This window comes from Lithobates pipiens, unplaced genomic scaffold (genome assembly GCF_037356315.1).
Source record: "Lithobates pipiens isolate NorthernLeopardFrog02 unplaced genomic scaffold, aLitPip1_a1.2 Scaffold_8, whole genome shotgun sequence".
Classification (NCBI taxonomy): Eukaryota; Metazoa; Chordata; class Amphibia; order Anura; family Ranidae; genus Lithobates; species Lithobates pipiens.
In genome coordinates, this window is record NW_027507903.1 from 401,353,904 (window position 1) to 401,378,331 (window position 24,428).

Below are 24,428 nucleotides of genomic sequence, written 5' to 3' on the forward strand. Positions count from 1 at the left end.
TTTTGTGTTTGGAGAGTGATTAGATACATCTGAATGTTGTTTGCAAGGAGTGAGAGTTTCTGTTATATAGAGCTGCTAATCTGTGCTATACTCAGTACTGTAAAATGCTACTTTGTGTTAAAATATTGCTGTGAATTGTGATGTGGTGGGTGGGTGACAAAGTCTGTACTCACCATGATACTTAACTTTGAGTTGCAGTGTGTTAGGGTTTGACCATTTGACCATGGTGCCTCCCCATGTTCTGCACCTTGGTGATGGTGACAGCTTAGTCATCTCAACCCCTTTCTCTTCAATTATCAGGTAACCTCTCAAAGCCTATGCAACAGGACAGGTAAAACAATGCTATTATAATGCTGCTTTGCAGCTGGTATGCCTGGGGGACAGGTGCCACACTGGGTCAGAGATTTGTTTTGAGGAGTGTGGTTTGCCTTGGAAGAAGATGGCTGCTTAGCCCTTGAGCTCCAGCCTACAACAGCCACAATCAAGCTCCATCAGAGGTAGATAAAATAGGGACCTCATCCCACAGTACATCAGCTACCAGATCCCACTCTCCCCAGATGCTAGAGGGAACATAAACCAGAATATTCCAGTGATATCCTGGACACGGGTGGGTAAAATGGTGGTGACATCACAGGCTTTTTCCTCCCCTCTAGGCATTAACACAGCCTTAACACAGCCAGCTCGACATATATGTGCCTGCCTCCTTCCCCCACTGAGGAACCTCAGCACCTGAAGCAGCAACCCAGCCTAAGTGATCTACTGTACGTAACATAGCAGCGGATATCAAGGATACATTATTGGCTGTGATCTCCACCATGACAATCAGTCGCTTGCAGGCAGAGTACATGAAGTTGAGCATACTGCTGCTCACCAGTACCCTGCCTTCTGGAGAATCCGCCACACAGTAGATACAGTACACATAACCAACAACTATGTGATCTACACTGGCATATGGAGGAATTGGATAACCTTGGCAGAAGGCACAACCTGAGGGTAAGAGGCCTTCCCGAATTGGTTGAGTCTGAAGAATTACTATCCACAGTGTCAGGCCTGTTCAACAAACTCGTGGATAGCCCCCCCTACCACCCCAATAGAGATGGCCCTTAGACCACGAGGAAGGGATGCATATCCACCGTGTGATATAGTGTGCTGTCTGACAGATTTCAAGCTTAAAGTGGAGATCCTCCGTAAAACCTGCAACAGGATCCTGCTTTTTCATGAAGGTAATGAGATCCACATCTTTTAAGAGCTGTCTGCCATTATCATTCAACATCGCAAGGATCTTCGCCTCTCCTAGAAATCCTGTGAACCAGAGGGATCCACTATCGGTGGAAATTCCCTTTTTTCCTCAACATCAATATCTGAGCCCCACAAAATCCCCACAATCATGCAGGGCATGCCGCGACACCTGATTCGGCATCAGCTGTACCATACAGATGAGTATTCACATTCTCTGTTTTTCTCATTAACCTGATGTGACATGTGGCTGTGATGCTTGTTGTCGTAGCGATATCAGCTCCCCTTTCTCCCTCTCCCCTCCCTACTTTAATATGGTGCTGTTTACCACTGAGAGATCTACATGCAACACACAAAACATCACCTCCACAACTAACTCATTTAGCAATTCATTCTCCCCTTATCTACCCCAGTTAGGATACAAACGCTTGTCTGTTTTAATACTCCTACAGCAAGAATAACATTTCAGTGGAGAGCATGAAATTATCCCCCTCTCTATTGCCACTCTCACACTCATTCTTGGAACTTTATGCCATATACTTTATACCTCCACCACATTGGCGAGGTGAACTGCAGATCATTCTCCTTCTGAGACCCAGCCTGATCTATATGCCTCACAAAAATGTAATGTCTAATTGCGTCCTTCATCAGGTAGATGGTGAACTTAACCATACACACCCTAGACCTTAAACTTTAATCTATCTTGCCTATTGCCTCTTACGATAAGAGTATGAGAGTTATAAGTTCTATCCTATCAAGGCCAGATCTACAAATTTCCCATTCATGTAATCCTGTGAGTCATTCTGAACGCCGCTAGTGGAAAGGACTTTAAAACTATTGCTTAAATACTAGAAGCTGAATCCCGATTCAGGAATTGTGTGCAATGTTGTCCATATAGCCCTTTTTTTGACTGCCTTGGAACTAGACCTATTGCTCCACATTTAGGTTCTATCAGCCTCATGGGGATCACCCTCATAAACATAATCAGATCACTATCTATATAAATGTAGTCTCTACCGCCACCTACTGATGCATTTGGGCTTTCAACTCTTGCTTTAATCAGAGAACATTGACTTGGTCCTTCCCCCCCTTTTTTTTATTTTTAGATGGCCCTGATTAGACTGTTAGCTAACTGCAACAGTGAAATACTTTGCCAGTTCAGGATTACCTTGAGTTGATTAAATATATTGTCTTCAAACACTCTATTTTCTCAAACTTTTGAGCCAAAATGTTCCTTATTTAATTTTGCCCTTCTGAAATATATGTTTACCTAGGTTCTGGAGAGTCATGCTCCGTGAGATCACATTTTCAGATTACCCATTGCATACAATCTCAGTATCGAGACTACACTCCTAGAGAGTCATATCAATCTGATAAATTGCCAACATTTACTTACACATTGCTTTTGGTCCAAACTTGTACTGACTCCCTAACTGTATGTTTAATCTGCAATCACCTCTTCTCGCTCTTCTTACCCCTGAGAGTACCTGAATAAAACCCTATTATCTACATGTTTCCAAAGCTACCAACTGCCAGCAATCCAGGTGGCTGGCTTTCCACCCACCAGACAACTACTGTATTTGCTGGCGTATAAGACTACCTTTTACACTTAAAAAAAATGCCCAAAAATCGGGGGTCGTCTTATACGCCGGGTATACAGGTATACAATGCTGCCCGATGGATGTCAGCCCCCAAATGTCTGCTAATACTGTATGTGGCTTCAGCTACAACAGTATACTCCATTGAGCCAATCCCAGCGAGCGATGTATTCTATTAAGAGAGAGAGAGAGAGACAAGGGATGATGATGCTACAGCCTCTGCCAATCCAAGCAGGAGTTGTATTCATTAAAATAATACACCGCTCACCATACTTCCCTGGGTAAATCCATTCACTGATCTCCTACTACTATACATCCTACTGTTTGCCTTTGAGGTCCCAGGCACCCAAGAGGGACAGGTAAATCTGGGACATATGACAGGGGGGGTTATTAAATGCATTTTGGTGGACAATTCCCATAGAATGTAACCCAAAAGTGGTATAGGTTTGGTTAGTGAAAAATTGTTATAATGTTATTATTGTTTGATTTACTTTATGACATATCACAGCATGGTGGATGAGTAGTTGGCATTCTTGCTTTGTGTTTTTTAATCGTTCTAATGTTTTTTTAAAATGGTGTTGCCTCAGAAGGGGGGTAGTCTTATACCATGAGTATTGCCCAAAACCTATGTTTTCACTTGAAAAATAGGGGGTCGTCTTATACGCCGGCAAATACGGTAACCGTATGTGTTCTGACAGTGTAATCATCACACGCCACTTGATCCATCAGGGTACTTGTTCATGTTCATATGTTTAAACTGCTTAGTTAATACACAGTAAGGCTGGATTCACACCTATGCATTTTTAGTGCTTTTGCATCTTGCAGATTTGCACTACAGAACGTGACCCATAGGAAATCATGTTAAATGGACTGTAGTGCAAATCTGCAAAATGCAAAAAGCACAAAAAATGCATATGGGTGAATCCAGCCTTATACTAATGATGTAATTTCTATTTTTATACTCGTTAAGCAAGGTCTCTCTCTTTCTGACACACCCTGTCCCCAACATGGGGCCCAGGAGTTCTATATTTGCTATTTACCATGATCAGTTACCCTTTCCAGCCTACCTGGCCTATTTATCTCCCTTTTATAAATATATACTTAGCTCCTCCCTACTGACTCACCCTTCACCTTCTCACCCCGAAAATGCCTTCTTTGCATACTCACTCGCACCGCCTCCCTTTATGCATCCAAATGAGCCCCCATAAGCTGCATGTCTGGTAAAGCAATCTGTTAACCCCATTCTTCTTGTAAAACCACCTCCCATACAGTGGTAGTCTTTCCTCTCACACGCATTTGCACTTTAGCATCCCTTAATGCCACTGAACACCTCCATCAGTACTGTATATATGGTACACACCCTACCTGGATGAGTGAGCAGGTTCTCACCTGTCCCCTGATACCTCTTTCCTGAGGTCTTCTCACCTTACCTTCACTTCTCTCCTACCTTAAGCCCCCTCCCACCCCCTCCTTTTTTTTGCTTCTGTCTCCATTCCCCATCCTAATTCCTCCCTTCTCTCCCGCCCCTGCTTGAATAGCTAGAGTAATCAGAATCTCAATTTTCTGGTCTTCAGTGTAGTGAGTGGTACACAGCCTAAACAGGACTTCTGCATTGCCTACCAGCAACAGACTTCTTCTCCAAATCATTTGGCTTAACGCCCGCAGCCTCAACATCCCAGAAAAGTGATCCAAACTCCCTTCTTACAATGCACAAAAACAAAGCAGATATTATCTTTCTGCAAGAGACACATTTCCCCAGAGACTCCATCCCTAAACTCACAAATCGGTATTACCCCATGATTTACCATGCAACCAACCAAATGTCTAAATCCAAAGGGCCTTCAGTACTCCTGGCTAAAAACTGCCCTTTCCAACTTTCATACACACTCTCTGACAAAGAGGGCAGATACCTCTTTTTGAATGGGGCATGTCATGGAAAACAGATTATCTTAGCTAATATATACCCCCCAAACAATAACCCAAGTCCTCACCACATTTCAGGAAGGTACCTTGATTCTAGGAGACAACCTTAATGTATCTCTGAACCCCCTTCAAGATGCATCTAACAGCGCATCCACCCTTTCATATAAAGCCCTACGAACAATTGCGTGATTTATTACGACATAATTCCTAGCGTACCCAGAGGTAGAGCCTTTTTCTTGATCCCACATTAATGATACGCAAGACTATATGTTCATCTCTCAGACTTACCATGCTCCATCAAGCGTCAATTGGCCCGATGTTTTTATCGGACCATCATCCTATCTCAATTTACATTTTCATTTAATGTGTAATAAGGGGCATACTGATCGCAGCTGCTGCCAAATGTGAACAGGACAGAGATTAACCTGACAAAACTGACTACCTGAATTCATGAGTTAGAATGCCCACATAAAAAGTCACAAGCCGCAGACACCTTCAAGATCTTTTGCAGGCTAGATCAGACGTCTTATGCTGTGTACACATGACCGGACTTTCAGGCAGATTAGATCCGACGATCTTCCTGACGGACTTTCTGCGGAGTTCCGACGGACTTTCCGAAAGAACAGACTTGGCCACACGCGAGTGGACTAAGTCCATTCAAAAGTCTGTTCATTAGCCCACACACGATCGGATTGTCCGACGGACTAATCCCTTTGGACCTAGTCTGCTGGAAAGTCCGGTTGTGTGTACACGGCATTAGAAGAACTAGGTAAAAAAATAAAGTGCAACTACTGTATATATTCTCTAAAAAGCTCTTTTATCAATACAGAAACAAATCGAGCAAGCTCCCAGCTAGGGTATTGCAATCCAAGAGAGCAGCCTCAACAATACATTCCCTGACAGACCCTTCAGGTCATAAAATTATCTCTAATCCCGACATTGCAAAACAATTTGTTCACTATTACTCACAATTATACAATCTGTCCGCGTCGGGTTCATCTAAGGAAGACACACCAAGGATGCAGTTAATCATTGATTTCCTGCAAAAGTATAGCCCAAAAACAATTTAGAAAACTGTAGCGTGAGACTTAGAACACCCATTATCGGGAGAGAAAGCCAAGTTAGCACTCAAACAAATAAAGCCTGTTAAGAGCCCAGGACCAGCCAGACTAACAGTAGGGTACTATAAAAATTACATGAACATCCTACTTCCCTTCTTTTTGAAAGCCTTTAACTCCTACGCATCCCCAATTTCACCACCTCAAGCCCGTTTAGAAGCACACAAAACTATGATCCTAAACCAGGGAAGGACCCCTCCCTTGTTAGTCAAAACCTTTTTCATATGGTATAAGATTCCTCTCCGACCACATACAATTCCCCCCCAATGCTGCTGCAGTAACAAAGAGTTGAGTTTGCTCTTAAAGATTTGGTGGTCCCGCCCTCTACTACAACCATTCTGGAAAGAAGTCCAGTGGCTCACATACCAAATTACCCCTTTCTCATTAGATTACTTACCAGCTCAATTCTTAGAAGTATAAATCAGAAAGCCTGGTTCCCACACCTGGCTTATCGAAGAATAGAAACGAGCTAACGGACTATTGCGGTACAGGTAACAACATTAGTGAAAAATATTCAAACCAAAATTAAAAACAGACAAGGTTTATTCAAATGATAAAATCATTTAACAGTGTACAAACGGGTACAGGTGGTGACGTATTTCTACTAGTTTCGCTCTAAATGAGCTTCTTGAGGAAATACATACGTCTGTAAAAAAATGTAAATGTGCATACATAAGATAACAGAATAAAACATTTGAATACAAATGGAAGGTAACAGGGGAAAATAGACACTACAAGATACATATATGGCTCTTACCCCACCAGATGTACCGACGCGGCACCAAAGAGCCCTGTGGGAGTCTCTATTCTTCAATAAGCCGGGTGTGGGAACCAGGCTTTCTGATTTATTCTTCTCATAATTATGGATGATGGTACATTTAATGTGTTTAACTAATGAAATCAACGAGGCTTTTTTCTGAAAATTTTCTGTATCCAGCTCAATTCTTGCTACACCATTCCACAATTAAAAAATCTGCATATCTTCATTCATTAGCCATTCATCTGGTGAATGTGTATCTCTGCTCGATGCCATTCCTCAGACCCCCCAACCATATTGGTTTAAATGTATACCGAAAACTGGATAAATAAAGGAACTTGTTTATCAAGCGAAAGATACCCCTTCCAAACTTAGGAAAATATGGTCCTGCTGGTTGCATTTTGTTATGACAGATGAATATGCTAAACACTTGGCTTAATTACCCACACCCCAATCTTGCGGTAGAGAATGATGGAACTCTTGTCCCCATCCCTTTCCCTTCCCACTAGTTGTCATTTATGGCATTCTATATGGATAGAGCCAAGATGGTGTAATAACGTTTTAAAAATGTATTTTAATAAAAATAAAGTATCAAACTCACATTCCCATGGTTGCTAACAGATATGTCAGAGAGAATAGGTAGTGGTAGAGTCTTTATTGTTATTATATATGTTTATATATTTATTTTTTGAAGTTTATATCCTCATATTTGGGGTCGTGTTTCACAAAAATCTATAGTTATATGAATACACTGTATTGGGTCTTCTATATTCCCTTTTCAGTATATATGTTGCTTATGTTTCCATATTCACTATTTCTATTTGTCTTCACTTGTTATTTTTGACTATCACAGCAGCATATGTTTAGCGCTTACACTTTATATTTGATACCTCTGTGGCTAAAAAATCCTAGTTTTAGCGTGTTGGCAGCTTTTTCCTATACCTTTGGTACTGCGCAGTATTATTGTATGCATATCACTGCTGAAGTGCCACCATTACCATCTACTGTCACATTACCATCCTGTGATAGCCCTACTGCTCTCTTTTGGTGCTCTAGCACTCCAAAGGTGCTAAAGACAACTCATCTGCAGCTTGGCCTTAGTGGCAAATGCGTGATTTTTTTTCCAGTGTTCTTTGAACCTGACCTTCACCCAGACACTAACCTAAATCATTTTATCTTTACAAAATTTTTTTTTTCACAAATTTTTTTTGTTTACATTATTCTCCTCTGGTTCGGAGAAACCAAAAAAGTATTTAAATTGTCAGGGATACCAAGCAGGCATCTAGCAGCAAGGATGGCCAGATCTGCGTAGCTACACTTAGGAAACTCAGACCAGACTATACATATATATATATATGTTTTAAGCAAGTTTGTTAACAGTGAAGCAAAAACTATTCAAACAACAGCAAACAGGATACACAGAAAACTTAAAAATACAAGTGAACCATAACCAAATGACTAAATACTTTACAAACAACATAACTACAGTAAGTAACAGAAGCCTAACTAGCAAACTAACTATTTAAAATATGTTCAAAATGGGGAAAACAGACAAACAGGGTAATACCGGAGATGTAAGGAAAAAGGGAACCAGGAAACCAGGATTGGGATTAGGAACAAGGGGAGCAGACATGAGGCATTAGGGTACATTGTACAGGTGCAAGATGGAGGGAGGAGTAACGTTCAGGATTAAATGGCAAGTAGTATCTGGCTAGAAGGGCAACACATTGAAAAAAAAGGGTAATAGTGGAGGATAGACCGAATACCTTCCCAACAGCCAGCTGGACACTGATTACTGTGATCTGCTGGCCACTGGGAGACAGCCGCTGGTGGACACCAGAGCTATGATCTTTCACTCTGGGAATCACATTGCCACCAGCAGGTGATCTAGGTCCTGACATTAATACTGTTTATTAATTATGTACAATATTCCTTCTTTATTCTGTGAAACATATACACTTTATTGCAGATTTTTGACCTGAAAAGATACATGCAGCATGGCCAGCAGCACATGAACCAATGTCCTGATCATCAGCACATGTGCCAATGTCCTGCTCAATAGCAATGTCCCCAGGTACCAGTGTAATTCAGCACCAGTGACCTGATCACCAACCACATAAGTACAGTGTCTTCTAGTACCAGTGTCAGCCAGCATTAGTGACCTCATTGCCAGCCACACCAATACCAGTAAAATCTAGCACCAGTGTTAGCTGGAATCGGTGTTCTGATCACTGACCAGCATCAGTGGGAAAATAAAATGCCCACTGTGTGTAATTTTTAAAATATGGCCCACCCTGTCTGCTGCAATGCTGTCTGTGAAGTCTGTACAATGTTTCTTAATTTTCCCTGTTATATGTTGTATGCATTTAAATGTAAATTTTAGGGTTTTCCTTTTCAAAGTGGGGCCTACACTAACTGATTATATGCTGTCTATGGAGTCTGTACAATGCTTCCAGCTGTTGTCTCTGAAATAATACACTCTATTTTTTATTTGTCTCTGCCTCTGAAATTGCAGCCAAATGATAAGGACGACATAGTATACTGTACATGTTGTCTGTGCAATATTTCTGGCTCTTGTCTCAGAAAAACTCTTTCAGTATTATCTCAAAATAAAACTTGTCTTTTCAAAAACTTGCCTGGTAAAACTCCTTATGTGTAGTGAGTCCGTACAATTTTTCTCCCTGTAATCTGAAATAATACACTTTCATTTTAATTCATGATAAAAATTGACTTGCATCATCCTCTTACAACAACAGCTTACATACCCTCCAGTCATTGTATTAAATGTATGGCTACTGTCTCTGAAATTGTGAGGGACATGCTGGCCATAGCATAGCTGAAGTTCCTCAGCAAAGGCAGATACGCATGCGCAGACACGGCCCTGCGGGTGCCTGCCTTGCCGAGCACAGGTGAATGCATATGTGCATGTATGCAAATATTCACACTCAGATACGGACGCATATGCACATGCGCACGTTAGCCATTAATGCTGGTGCCAAATTGGCTATATAAGGGCAGCAGCTACATTAATGCATTTCTGTCTGATCTGCAGCTTTACCCATGTTTCTGTTCCTGTGCCCTGTATATTGATTCCTGTTTTTAACCCGGCTTATCCTGACCACACTTGCTTCTACCTGTCCTGACCTTGGCTTGCCTTAAGACTTTGTTATGTATGCCTGTTATCCTGTTGCAATTCTCTGCCTGCATCTTGACCATTCTCTGCCTGCTGTTTATGCTTATATCTGATCATCCATTGCTGACCTGACTTTCTGACCCTTTATCCAATTATTCGTCCTACCTGCTCTGCATAGTGCCTAGTGACGCTTGTCCTCCATCTGCTGTGTGACTTTATCTGCTTTTCCAGCTACCATCCACTGCTTAAGCTATCCAGTCCAGCTCTGGTGACCCACCTGCCACACAGCTCTGTGACCAACAGAAGATCTTGCAGGCACGTCTACCCCACTGTGCTCTTGTGGCCACTGTCACAACACCAGTGGCCCTTGAGCCGGGGCTGTACAAGAAGTCTCCCTCTGCAAGTCAGGCTCTGCCACAAGGTACGTGACAGAAATACAGCACTCTATATTTTAATTCAAAATCAAAACTGCCTTTAGTATATTGGGTTGCAGTTTTGAAGTGTTTTAGTGGACAGTGTTTTCACATTGTATTGTGTTAGTGAAGAAAAAGATCATATGCTATACTTTTAAACTTTTGCCAATGGCTATATGGTACAAAGTCAAGGGCTTTATATTTATTTATTTTTTAGTAAACCTTTCTATGGTGTTTAGATATTTGTAGTATCTACTTCTACAACTCAACTCAGACCTATTACTGCAGGCTAAAAAAATCAGTTGTCACAGCCAAAACAACTTACTTGCAAATTATTCAGATTAGGGTGTTGCAGCTGTATTTAAAGCAGAGCTCCACCGAAAAGGGGAAGCTCTGCTTGTTTGGTTCCTCCCCCCTCCGCTGCCACATCTAGCCCCTTCTTAGGGGGGGAGCAGATACCTGTTAAAACCAGGTACCCGGGGGGTATGGTCTGCTGCCAACCGGGATGGCTGCCTGAGTTCACAGCCCAGCTCCACGGCTGGGATAACAGCAACCATCAGCTACTTTCCTTCCCCCCTAGCCAACTGACTGAGCAGGGAAGGACAGGGGATACCTCAGGGTATGTCTAGTAGAAGACATAAGCTGCCGCCTGACACACTACTGTCGCGGCCATGCAGTCATCCCAAGGTGGCACTATCTCAGGAGATTCACAGCGTGCTGACACAAGTCACTTGTCGCAAAGCATCCAGAAACCTCCACACCGCCCAGCAGACAGCTCCTCCAGCACCTACAGGGTTAACATGGATACCCTGCCACCTCCGAATTAAGCTCTAGGAGCAAGTGGACATAGATAGATTGGCAACCTCCCCTGCTAACTCCTCATGCAAAGAGTCTCATGCTAGGAAACAGCTATGGTCAGCAGTAGTTGCAGGTGTACATGACACAGATCAAGCTCCCTCATTAGCCACTGTCCCTGTCACAGATAATCCAGTGTCTTAAGCAATGCTGAAATCTATGCTCTTACCCCTACAAAAAGACTTACATAGAGAGCTACAAATCTCCATGTCTCAGATGCATGACAGAATAGACTGCTTAGAGGAGAGAGCAGATGCTATAGAAGAAAACATGCAGGATTACTCTATACCGAGGAAATTCATCACATAAAAATGAAATTGGCAGATTTGGAGGACCACTCTAGGCGCAACAATATAAAGTTTAGAGGAATTCCAGAGTCGATCAAATCAAATTAAATTATTCCCTATTTGAAGCAATTATTCTTAATGCTGCCTCGGCACCAGTGATATTCTGATTGACCAGGCTCATAGGATCTCCAAACCATCACATCTACCAGATGATATTCCGCGAGGCATTCTAGCCCGAATTCACTTCTTCCACATTAAAGAGCAAATCCTCTCCACCGCCAGGTCCTCCAAATCACTACCTGCTCCATATGCTAATATCAAGTTATTCACTGATCTCTCTCCAGCCACAATGGAAATGTGCAAATCTTTCTCACCAGTTACCTCTATTCTCCAGCAGAAAAAATTACTTATAGATGAGGATTCATCTACATATATATACAAAATTGATGGTTACATATCAGCAGCAAACTGTTCCCTTTCTCACCCCCAAGGATGGCTACAAGAAGTTGACAAATTAGGGCCTCCTTCCCATTGCCTCTAGAGACACTGGTCAAAACAACAATCCCTCTAGAGCACCTACCACTGGCAAGCCGACACCTAATCCAGATTGAGTCGACTAGTTCACTATCATACCCAGTCCTCTCATCTACCTTTACCCGCCATGGTCGGTACTTACTACCCACTTATTTTTTTTTTTTTATATATACATTTTATTTTGCTCTCTCCTTTCCACCCCTCAGGTTATAGTGTGCTAAGCACACCAGATTGTACTCTTTGTTATTGTTCGGTTTCACTTGAGCACTGTTCACAACTCTTAGTATAAGTATTTTATTGTGTTCTAAATACCATATCATATACCATGAAAAAGATATAGTCTCTCTCCTTACACTTCCTACCTGGCACACAAATTATTACTATGGCCCTCACAATCACTTCTATAAACGCAAAAGGCCTAAATTCTCCCTTTAAATGCAATCTTCTTTGGAAGGGGGCCTTAACTCTCTGAGCTGATGTTCTCTGTGTCCAAGAGACCCATTTCTCTAAGACCAAACCTCCTGCCTGCACCCACAAGCGTTACCCTCATTGCTTTTTTGTGAATGCCTCGGGAAAGCAAAGAGGTGTAATGATTGCCATTAACACAGCAGTTAACTTTGTGTTACATCACTGTGAACTTGATGAAGAGGGCAGATACATAATTCTCTCAACCATAATTGACAATCGCCCTCTTAACATAGTAAACATATATGCCCCTAACACAGCTCAAAAAATGTTCTTCACAACCCTCATGTCTAAATTTGCCCCCTACAGATCTTCACCCTTAGTCATATGCAGAGACTTTAATATTATTATCGATCCCTTACTGGATTTGTCTAACCCAACAAAATGCAGGCCATCTGCTCTTGTCGCTTTACTCAAAAGGGAAGACCTCTATGATTCATGGAGGTGCATACATGGTTCGGAGAGAGACTACACCTTCTTTTCTTCCCCACACCAATCTTATTCATGGATAGATTTAATTATTACGGATAAATGCCTGTTACAGTCTATAACTGACTCACACATAGCTACAATATTGTGGTCCAATCATGCACCGGTTACCATCAAGTTATCCCCACTATCCCACTTACTCAGACATACCATCTGGAGGCTAAATACTTCCCTTCTCTACAATCCTGTATTCGAACCACAAATACAATCAGAGATTCCCTCCTATTTTCTTAACAACGAAAATTCAATAGAAGACCAAGCCATTGTGTGGAACGCCCACAAAGCTTGCCTGCGAGGTCTCTTTATAAAGCTAGGGACACATTTAAAGAAAACCCATTCTGCCATCACGGAATCTCTGTTGAAACAAATTTGTGCTTTAGAATTTGTAAATAAAAAATCCCCCTTTGATAAGGTGTCTTCCATTTTAAAAAACCTCCGACAACAACTCAGCGAACATCTCTGAGCTAAATTTGACTACTATAGTAAAGGTCTCAAACTACAATCCTCCTCCCCGGCCAACAAACCAGGCATCTTTATGGCCAAGCAGCTCAAAAGACGACTTGCTAATAAAAAAATCTCTTTCCTCACAAACACTCAAGGCAACCGCATAACCAATCCACTTGATATTGTGAATGAATTCAGTAAATTTTACAGCAAACTCTACAATCTCACAGAAACAGATTCTCTCCCCCCCTAACCAGAATTACATAACAACTTTTTTATCATCTATTTCCCTCCCCTCGATCACCCCTACGCAACTCAACTTTCTTTCAGCTCCCTTCTCACCTGAAGAGATTTATAAACTTATTAAACAGCTCCCTTTGCACAAAGCCCCAGGCCCTGATGGCATACCCAATGAATATTACAAACGATTTGGTGACCTTATTGTCTCTCATCTTTGTAAAACCCATAACCAGTACGCCTCCACAGGAAATATCTCAAAAGAATCCCTGGAGGCATTAGTGGTCACTATCCCAAAGCTGGGAAAATTTCCGGACAGCCCTTTCAACTACCGTCCTATTTTGCTCCTTAATACGGACACAAAATTATATGCTAAACTTTTAGCCCAACGCCTCTTTACCATTATCCCCCAACGTATCCATTTAGACCAGGTTGACTTCATCCCAGGTAGGCAGGCAGCGGATGGCACCAGGCGTTTTATTGATCTCATACAATGTGTTGAGAATAAGCAAACGCCTTCTCTCTTCCTCTCATTGGATGCAGAGAAGGCATTCGATAGTCTCTTGGCCATACATGGAGGCAGTTCTCCATAAATTTGGGATATCTGGAACATTATTATCAGCTATCCTGGGCCTATACACCCATCTGAGTGCTTGCATCTGGACCTCGGGCATTATATCAAACCCCTTTAAAATCACCAATGGCACAAGGCAAGGTTGCCCATTATCTCCTTTGATATTTGCCTTGATAATGGAGCCTCTTGCAGAGTTCATAAGATCTGACCCAGAAACTTCAGGAATTAAAATTGCAGATACAGAGCATAAGATCGGCTTCTATGCTGATGATGTTATTATAGCAATTATGAATCCCATAGTGTCCCTTCCTGCAGTCCAACGCATCTTAGATTAATTCAGTGCAATCTCCCTGTATAAATTAAATCATAGTAAATCACTCATGCTTAACTTAGGCCTAGACCACCAAATGACTACCCTCATCTCGGCCAAAACTCCCTTTACTTGGGCCCCCAATTCTTTCCTATCCTACCTAGGAATTCAACTGACATTCCCTAGTAATATCCTACTATGTACTAACAAAGAAGACCTCGCAGGCAAGCTGACGCGTTTATCCAAAGAATTGCTCTGCATCCCAGCCTCTTGGGCAGGCAGAATTGCTCAGGCCAAAATGTATTTGCTTCCACATATTCTGTACCTCTTTCGAACAATTCCCCTACCAAAGCCCAAATAAGGAAGCTTCAGGGAATTATCAACACCTTTATTTGGCAACACAAACATCCTAGGGTAAGAAAACCTATACTCTTGATCCCCGTACAGCATGGTGGCTTAGGAGCACCGGACATCCAAGCATACTACCGCAGAACACTACTGGACCATCTAAAATCCTGGTGGTCCACGGACCACTACACCACCTGGAAGCAGATAGAGTCCACTGCACTTGCTCCGAATCCCAAACTATTTCTTGCTACTGCTTGGGTCAACCACGAACCAACCCACTATCCACTTGGCTCTATCAATGCTTCTCTGAGGGTGTGGAAAGCAATCTCTCAATGCGATAAAGGGCTGTCATTAAGCATACTGCCACTAATCCTTATTGAGACCATTCATCTCCTATCTCCTGACCTACCCCTTTCAGAGTGGATAACGTCTGGTATCACCAACTTAGGATTGCTCTTCTTATCATCGGACCTACTATCCTTCTTCCAACCACAACAAAAGTTCCATGTATCATCGAAAACGTTCTTCCTCTACTTTTGGTTAAGGTCCATTTTATCTAAAATCTCTTGGTCATCAGAAAATTCATTCTCATATGCCCTACTGAAATTCTACAAACTAAAGGGTACCAAGCTATCAATAGAATGCTTACCTCCCCAGGATTGTAACCGCTATCATCACCCATCATTGGTTACTGGTCCATATACATGGATCAACCCCCACCAGTTGAGCTATGGCAAAAAGCCCTGAGAATTCCCTCTCATCTATCCCACTACACCTCCCACTGGAAATCACTCATGAAACTTTTTCACGGGTGGTATTACACGCTGGCAAGGATTTTCCCAGCCACCTCACCACACTGCTGGAGAGGGTGTGACAGCAGAGGTTCCCTGCATCACATCTGTGGTACTGCCCACAGATTAAATCTTACTGGTAGGAAATTAAGAATTTCATTTACTCTGTGTGTGACATTTCCATCTCAATGTCCCCTCTAGACCTGCTTCTGGGGCTATCCATTCCCTCTTGGCCGGGTCACCTATAAACATAAACTTATCTGTTCTTTGCTGTTCTTTTAGCCACTTAGCAAAATGTTAAAGTTTACAATTGCTGTATATCTGAATCATGCCAGGGTATGCCCGATTGGCATTTTTTTGTAGGTAACCTTTTGATAACAATAAAAATCGAAAGTAAAAAAAAACAAAAAAACAGGTACCAGCTCCCAAGTCCGGATAAGATCACTGCACAACGATTGTGGCAATCTACAAAATTTCCGGCCCCTCCTCCTTTCCCCAGCTGCCTTCTGGGAGACACACAGATCCCAGAAGACAGCAGGACCATTCAGAGAGTGCAGCGTGACTCACACATGCGCAGTAGGAAACAGGCTGTGAAGCTGCAAGGCTTTACTTCCTGTTTCCCTTAGTGAATATGCCGTCACCTGCACCCACAGCTGATAGACAAATCGGCTAGGGATGCTGACATCGCCAGATACCTGGACAGGTAAGTATCCTTATATTAAAAGTCAGCAGCTACAGTACTTGTAGCTGCTGACTTTTATTTTTTCACAGGCTGTAACACCTCTGTAAGCCAAATTAAATTTACAATTTAAAAAAATGTATTACACATGCAACATATGGGATGTCAGAATACGGTTTTGCTGACACATTTTGTGGACATTGTACTGTTCCATCTCCACCTATGGCTTGCAGCTCCCAAACAAGTTTTAGAAAAAAAAATTGTTTTTTTTCCATGTTGCTCTCAAAGTTTCATAAAGAGGAGGACCCTCTCTTAGCTGAAATATATATTTTTTTATTTAAATGTATATTTATTGAAGATTTTTTAAACAGTACAAAAGAGTTGTAAATACGGTACAGTAGTCAGTAACATTGGTTAAACATAGTAAGAGCACCATATTGCAGGTTTCAAAAAAGTTAAGTAAGAGGAAAAAAAAACAACCGTAAGTACCCTACGAGACAAGAAGGGGGATACACCATGAATCTGTATATGATAATAATTGCATAACTGAAAAGGGAAAAAAAAAACACACTGAAAACCAAACGTGTGGGTAGGGGTGGGAGGCATTGGTCTGATACGCTATGATATAGTAAACATGATATCAAATCTCCCTAAGGCTACTCTAGAAAGGGCTGGCAGAAGGGACAACAGAGGGTTCTGGGTTGAATAGGGAAATATCCCAGGGATCCCATATCTTGGAAAATTTAGGCATGGAATCATGAACTACTGCCGTCAAATGTTCCATCCTACGCATTTGAGCAATGGATGAGACCACATGTGCTTGTGTGGGAGGTATAGGAGAGAGCCAGTGAGCTGGTATTACTCTCTTGGCAGCTAGGAGTATACAAGCCATCAGTTTTTTAGCATATTTAGGGAGACCCAGGATCGGAAGGCCTAAAAGGTAATGTGTTGGATTCAGTGGGATAGCCCTTTTCAATACTGATTGGAGAATGGATTGGACCATAGACCAAAAAGGTGTGATACGTGGACAGTCCCAGAAGATATGATAGTGTGTGCCTATATCCTGTAGACACCTCCAGCATAGACGGGACAGCGAGGGATCATATTTATGCAGAACTTCAGGAGTCCTATACCAAAACATCAGTACTTTATAAGCAGTCTCTTTCTGCTCTACACATCTCGAAACTTTGGAGATGGAAGTCCAGATCTCCTGCCACTGAGGGAGAGAAATAGTAGTGGGTAGAATCTTGGCCCATTTCCGCATATAGAGGTGAGAGTCTAGAGTTGGGGGTAATGAGTCATGGAAAATCCTGTAAATAGCGCATATGAGACCTTTCTGGTGTGGGCCCTGGGTACACAGAACTTCAAAGGCATTAGGTTTCTCTAGGCTCATGGCAGGAGATATGGAGCAAAAGTAGTGTTTAAATTGCAGGTAGGTAAAAATGGACTGTTGTGGAATTTCAAATTTGTTTTGAAGGTCTAGGAAAGGTAAAAGTTTGCGGGTCACTGGGTGGACTAAGTGGCGAAGTTGGAAAATGCCCGCTCGAGTCCACGGAGTCATAGCCACCTTGGATAGACTGTTAGGTATGTCCGGGTTGTGAGTAACATTTAAAAGGGGTGGGCAGGAGGAAGAGAGAGAGAATTTCTTGTGGCATTTTTTCCAAATATCTAAAGTAAATAGCATAGGTGCTAGGCAGATACGTTTGAGTTGTGACATAGAAGAGGATAGGTCAGACCATAGCATAGAGCAAGGATGAACGGGGTCAGTGATACTTATCTCTATCTCTGCCCAACGACTCGTCGCAGAATAAGAGGACCAGGAGACCGTCGCAGATAAATGGGCCGCGTAATAATACCGTACAATATCGGGAGCTCCCAGACCTCCGTGTGAGCGCGGAGCAAAGACAACTGTGTAAACAAATTCTATGTGCTTTGTCTCCCCATATAAATTTAGTAAAGGCCCGCTGGATACTTCGAAGCTGAGGCATGGGAAGGGCAATAGGTAAAGTTTCGAAAAGATACAAAAATTTGGGGAGTATAGCCATTTTGAGAACATTTATCCTACCTAAAAGGGATAGAGGACCTTCCATCCATTTACGGAGTAGACTGTGTGTTTCTGAGATTAAAGAGAGGAAGTTGGCCTGGTATAGTGTGCGGTAGGATGCCGTTAAATGAATACCTAAATATTTGAGTGAGTCTGAGCACCACTGATAGGGGAAGGTGTTGCGTAAAGCGACGAGGAGTGGGGGAGGGATGTGAATGGGGAGTGCTTCGGTTTTGGCTGTATTAACTTTATATCCTGATATACTAGCGAACGTATCTAATAGGGCGTGGAGGTTGGGGAGTGAGATGTGAGGTTTTGTTAAAGTAAGCAGTATGTCGTCTGCAAATAAAGACAGTTTATATTCTTTCCGTCGTAAGGAGACCCCCCTTATGTCTGAGTTTTCCCGGATGCGTGCTGCCAAGGGTTCGAGGCACAATATAAATAACAAGGGGGAGAGGGGGCAACCCTGTCTAGTACCATTACCATGTGTAAATGTTGGAGATTTGAAGGATGCCAATTGAACTTGTGAGGTGGGGCGGGAGTAGAGGGCTTGGAGAGCCGATATAAAGGAGCCCCGAAAAACCGTAGCGCGCAAGTGTGGCAAACATGTAGGGCCATCCAAGCCTATCAAAAGCTTTTTGGGCATCTAGGCTGAGAATAAGGGCAGAGCGAGAGGTTTTATCAAGCATATCAATTAAATCAATGGTACGTCTAGTGTTATCGCCTGTTCGTCTACCTAAAACAAAACCCACCTGATTGTTATGAACAAGGGTGGGGATTATAGAGGAAAGTCTGTTGGCTAAGATTTTAGTAAAGATTTTATAATCCGAGTTGAGTAGGGCTATGGGCCTGTAATTATCTGGCAGGGATGGGGGCTTGCCTGGTTTCGGAAGGACTGTGATATGAGCGTGTAGAAATTGTGAATGTGGAACGACCCCTTTTTGTAGGGAGGAGTAGAGCTTTAATAAGTGGGGGCTGATGATGGGAAGGAAAGTCTTGTAATATTGATATGGTAAACCATCAGGCCCAGGAGATTTATGTAAGGGCAGTTCCTTCACTACTGCTGCTAACTCTTCTGGCGAGATACCCGCATTAAGGGTGGCTACCTGTGACGGTGATAGTTTAGGCAACTTTAAAGGGGAGCAAAAAGAATCAAATGCCTCTTGAGTGAATAGGTGTTTAGGGTCGGATGCCAAACAGTTGTACAATTTATCGTAAAATGAGCCAAAAACTTTGGACATTGTCAATGGACAATGGGTCGGGGAACCATCAGCCTGAAGGAGGAGTTCAGGATAAGATTGAAAAGGACGTGGTTTAAGCTTGTTCACTAGCATCCTATGGGGCTTATTAGCGAACTCATAAAACTTCTGCTTTGCCCAAATCAGGGCCCTAGAGCATTTTTGCATATCTAGTGATCTTAAACGCTCACGAAGGGATGTGACTGTGCGTAGGCGTGTCACCGTAGGGGAAGCCAGAAGTAGATTCTCAGCCTTACGGAGCTGCAAGAGAGTGTCCTGTCTCTGGGCTGCCGAGTCCCGCTTTAAGCGGGAGCCGGCAGAGATGCACGCACCTCTAAAAAACGCCTTGTGGGCTTCCCATAGGGTAGACACCCCCGCCACTGAGCCCTCATTCAGTTGAAAGAATTCTGATAAATTTTGGGATAGTTGAGCCTCGAAAATAGGGTTGCGGAGGAGAAAGTCATTGAGTCTCCAATGACAGGTTCTCGGCATGGAGTAGGCAAGTGCCAAGTCAAGCTGAACGGAGGCATGGTCCGACCACGTTATGGGGTTTAGCTCCGACGCGAAGCTGAAATATATTTTTGTGTATGTATTGTTACATGTTCCACATTGCAGTACCCATCTCCCAGTGCCCTTTGTTTGTCAATGTCTTGCCTATTAGACCTTGAAATTGGCTAGAATTGATTTTCAAGATTCACTCCTCCGCATTGACTTTAATGAGGCTCAGATTAAAGTTTGCACTTTTGAGAATTTACAATGAGTTTGAGGAACAGCTTGCAAATTAAACCTAGGTAAACTCTCTCATTCATAATTTTAGTATTAGATACAATGCAAGTATTTATTTTGTATTTCAACCTTTATATACACTTAATATATGTAATATTACATAAATAACTAAATTACATATCAACCCTCTATCACACAACCTCCACATTAAATTCTAATATAACGATGCAGATTTCAAAATTAAGAACAACTAATCTCCTACAATGACCCAGAAGCTCTGTGACCGCTCATGACTAGGGATGAGCTCGGCGTGCTTGGCCAATCACAGTGCCGGCAGCGAGGAGAGCCATAATTGGCAACAGGAAGGATGTCTGTGGCCAATTATAGCTCAGGGGGGTTTAGTACACGCCCCACACTATATAAGGCAGCCAGTGCAACAGCCTTGTGTGGTGTGTTGGCATGCAGGAAGAGAGCAGGATAGGCAGGGAAAGTGTCATCTTTGCTTGTTAACCTAGCGCAGTTACAGTGGGTGTATTTTGCCTCCTGAACAGTATACACCTGAAGTGACCCCTTATTGCTGGTGTTATTCTGTTTCTGTAACACATGCATCTGCAGAAGTTACAGTGGGTGTAGTGTGCCTCCTGCACAGTATACACCTGAAGCTACCCCTTATTGCTGGTGTTGTTCTGTTTCTGTAACACAGGCATCTGCAGCAGGTACAGTGGGTGTACCTCTCGGCCTGGTTGATGCCATGCCAGCTTAAGCCAGGAATGGTGGTTTGCGACAATGGCACTAACCTCCTCTCTGCCCTCCGACAAAGACAACTGACCCATGTGCCCTGTGTGGCTCACATCCTTAACCTGGTGGTGCAGCGGTTCTAGGGCAGGTACCCGGGTTTACAGGATGTCCTGAGGCAGGCCAGGAAAGTCTGTGTGCATTTGCGCCGATCATATAATCTGGCTGAGTTTCAAAAGGAGTTGAACCTGCCCAAGAACCGCCTTATATGTGACATGCCCAGCAGGTGGAACTAAATGTTGGCTATGCTGCAGTGGCTGCACATGCAGCAGAGGGCCATCAATTAGTTCCTGTGCGACTACGGCACCAGGACAGGGTCAGGGGAGCTCAGTTTTTTTCACCACGCCAGTGGCGCATGATCAGGGATGCATGCACTGTCCTGTCACCATTTGAGGAGGGCACGAGGATGGTGAGCAGTGGCAGTGCATGCATCAGTGACACTGTACCTCTTGTCCACCTGTTGGAGCATACCTTGCGTGGAATAATGGACAGGGCACTTGAGGCAGAACAGAGGCAGGAAGGGGAGGACTCTTAAGGCCCCCTTTATCCAGACAGTGTTCCTCCTGTCCCACCCATCACACAGGAAGAGGATGAGGAGGAAGAGGAGGATTGTGTCAGCATGGAGGTAAAGCCTGACACTCAGCATCAGCAGTCTTTTAGGGATGATTTACAGTCCCAAGAAACCCGTAGACTTGTACGTGGCTGGGAGGAGGTGGCTGCGGATCATGTCGACCTTAGTGACCCAGAGGACTCCGGACAGAATGTCTCAGCTAGCCTACGCTGCATGGCCTCCCTGATCCTGCAAAGCCTGCGGAAGGATCCTTGTATTCTTTGGATCAAGGAAAGGGACCATTACTGGCTGGAAACTCTCCTTGAGCCACGGTACAAGGGTAAGGTTGCGGACCTTATCTTGTCATCGCAGAGGGAGCAGAGGATGAGACATCTCCGGGAGGCCTTGCAGAAAGGTCTGTGCAACACGTTTCCAGAGACTGGGAGGTTACAAACTTCTGGTCCTGTACGACGTGCTGCTGAGGCTTCAGTCAGTCACAGAAGGAGCGGTGAAGGTGGCCATCTGACCGATGCGTTCAGACAATTTTTTAGTCCGCAGCCCCAAGATATGATCAGTTCCAGCAACCATCGCCAGTGTCTGATTTACATGTTGCAGGAATACCTAGGGGCAATGTCAGACTTAGACACCTTTCCCACTGAAAATCCTCTGGCTTACTGGGTCTTGAGGATGGATCACTGGCCAGAGCTTGCACAGTATGCAATTGAGCTACTGACCTGTCCTGCATCCAGCGTTCTTTCGCAACGCACATTCAGTGCTGCTGGAGGCTTTGTAACTGGTCACAGGGTACGCCTGTCCAACGACTCGGTTGATCGACTGACCTTCATAAAGATGAATTAGTCTTGGATCACCACCAGCTACCAAGCACCTGAAGCTGATGTAGCCGAATATTTTTTTTTAAATGTCACATCCCTTCATGACTGCCTATGCTGATGCTGAGTGACTGTCCTGTTATGTTGACTAACTATCCTCTTCCTTCTCAATGATCCTGCTGAAAGCTTTGAAGAACATTTTTGGTTCTGAGTGCCACCACCAGTGACTAAGGCCCAATTTTTCAGCCCCTGTTTAACTGGGGCATGTAATTACAATTTTTGATGCAATACTTTGCAGCAGGGCTCATTCCTGCACTCCAACTAAAGTATCTGGGAGAGGTTGCAGTGTTGTGGCACCAGCACCAGTGCCTAAGGCCCAATTTTTCAGCCCCTGTTTAACAAGGGAGTGCAATTAAAATTTTTGATGCAATACTTTGAAGCAGGGCTCATTCCTGCGCTACAACTAGAGTATCTGTGAGGGGTTGCAGTGTTGTGGTACCAATGCCTAAGGCCCAATTTTTCAGCCCCTGTTTAACAGTTGCATGTAATTACAATTCTTGATATAATATTTCACAGCAGGGCCCATTCCAGCACCCACTGAGAGTAACTGGCAGTGTTGTGGCACCAGCATCACCACCACCACCACAACCACCAAATGCCCAATTTTTCTACCACTGTTTAACAATGGCATGTAATTACAATTCTTGATATAATAGTTCACAGCAAGGCACTCCAGCGCCCACCAAGAGTCACTTTAAGGGCTTACAGTGTTAACTTGTGGCAACACCAACACCTTAGGGCCAAATTTCTGCAGTGCATATAGGGCAGGCCCCTACTTTCAAACATCCAACTTACAAATGTCTCCTACTTGCAAACGGAAGGAAACAACAGTAAGTGAGATGAAAAAAGACGGACAGCCAAAAAAATTATACAGGGGTGATAACCCTTCCCTATGTTTCCCAAAAAGCTTAAAAACAGATTTTTTGACTGGAGCTACACTTTAAAAATGTACCACTTCAAAATTACAAACAGATTCTACTTAACACAACAAATCTACACAGTCCCTGTCTTGTTTGCACCGCTTGTATACTGCTGTTCTGAGTATATAGGGCCTGGGGGCCCACACCTTTCTTTTTTTTAATTTGGGTAACAGGTTCCCCTTAATATCTGTACAAGACCCAAAGGGGCTGGTAATGGGCAGGGGGGGCTACCCAGGCCATTTTTTTCAATGATTTTCATCTGTAAATCCCTATCCTATATCCCTTGGAAAATTTAGTAACAATATTTTGTAGCAGTAGCCACCAAGGATTGGTTTTTATAGTGGCTGGTTGGATGGAACTGGGATAGCAGGTGGATATATTCTACCACTTTAGTGCCTAAATGTTATAAGACTCTGGAGCGTGTCTCAACAAAAATTTCAGGTTTGGGTGGAGTTTACATTTAATGGGCCTTTTGCTAAATGGCACCAAATACAATTTTTAAGACAACAAAACTGCTCATAATAAAAATGAAATATAATAGATAAATATGTTTCACTCACCATATTGATAGCATTTACTGGCCCAATGCTGTTAACATACATGTCTGTATGAATTACTGTTGGTTTTACTGTAATGTAAAAGAATACAAAGATTAGCAGTCACATTTATATTCACATGATGACAAATCTGTTAATACATTAATATCCTTTAACCATTTGACCACTGGGCACTTTAACACCCTTAATAACCAGACCAATTTTCAGCTTTCGGTGCTCTCACATTTTACTCAGTCATGCAATTTGTTTTCTTTTTTTTCACACAAATAGAGCTTTCTTTTGGTGGTATTTAATCACTGCTGGGTTTTTTATTTTTTGTGCTATAAAAGAAAAAGTACCGAAAATTCTGTAAAAAAAAATAATTTTTCTTCGTTTCTGTTATACAATTTAGCATATTAGTAATTTTTCTTCAAAAATTTTGGCCAAAATATATACTACTACATATCTTTGGTAAAAATAAGTACAAATTGGTGAATATTATTTGGTCTTTGTGAAAGTTATAGAGTCCACAAGCTAT

At 42.8% G+C, this 24,428-nt stretch overlaps 1 protein-coding gene across 2 annotated transcripts in view; it reads right to left on the reverse strand.

Moving 5' to 3' along the window:
• The window catches only part of GABRG2 (gamma-aminobutyric acid type A receptor subunit gamma2), a 332,400-nt gene that overhangs the window by 129,858 nt on the left and 178,114 nt on the right, over positions 1-24,428 (reverse strand). For both annotated transcript variants that reach the window (XM_077474050.1, XM_077474049.1), the window contains exon 3: positions 23,915-23,982. In XM_077474050.1, the coding sequence (XP_077330176.1) occupies positions 23,915-23,982 (68 nt within the window). The remainder of the gene's footprint in view (positions 1-23,914; positions 23,983-24,428) is intronic.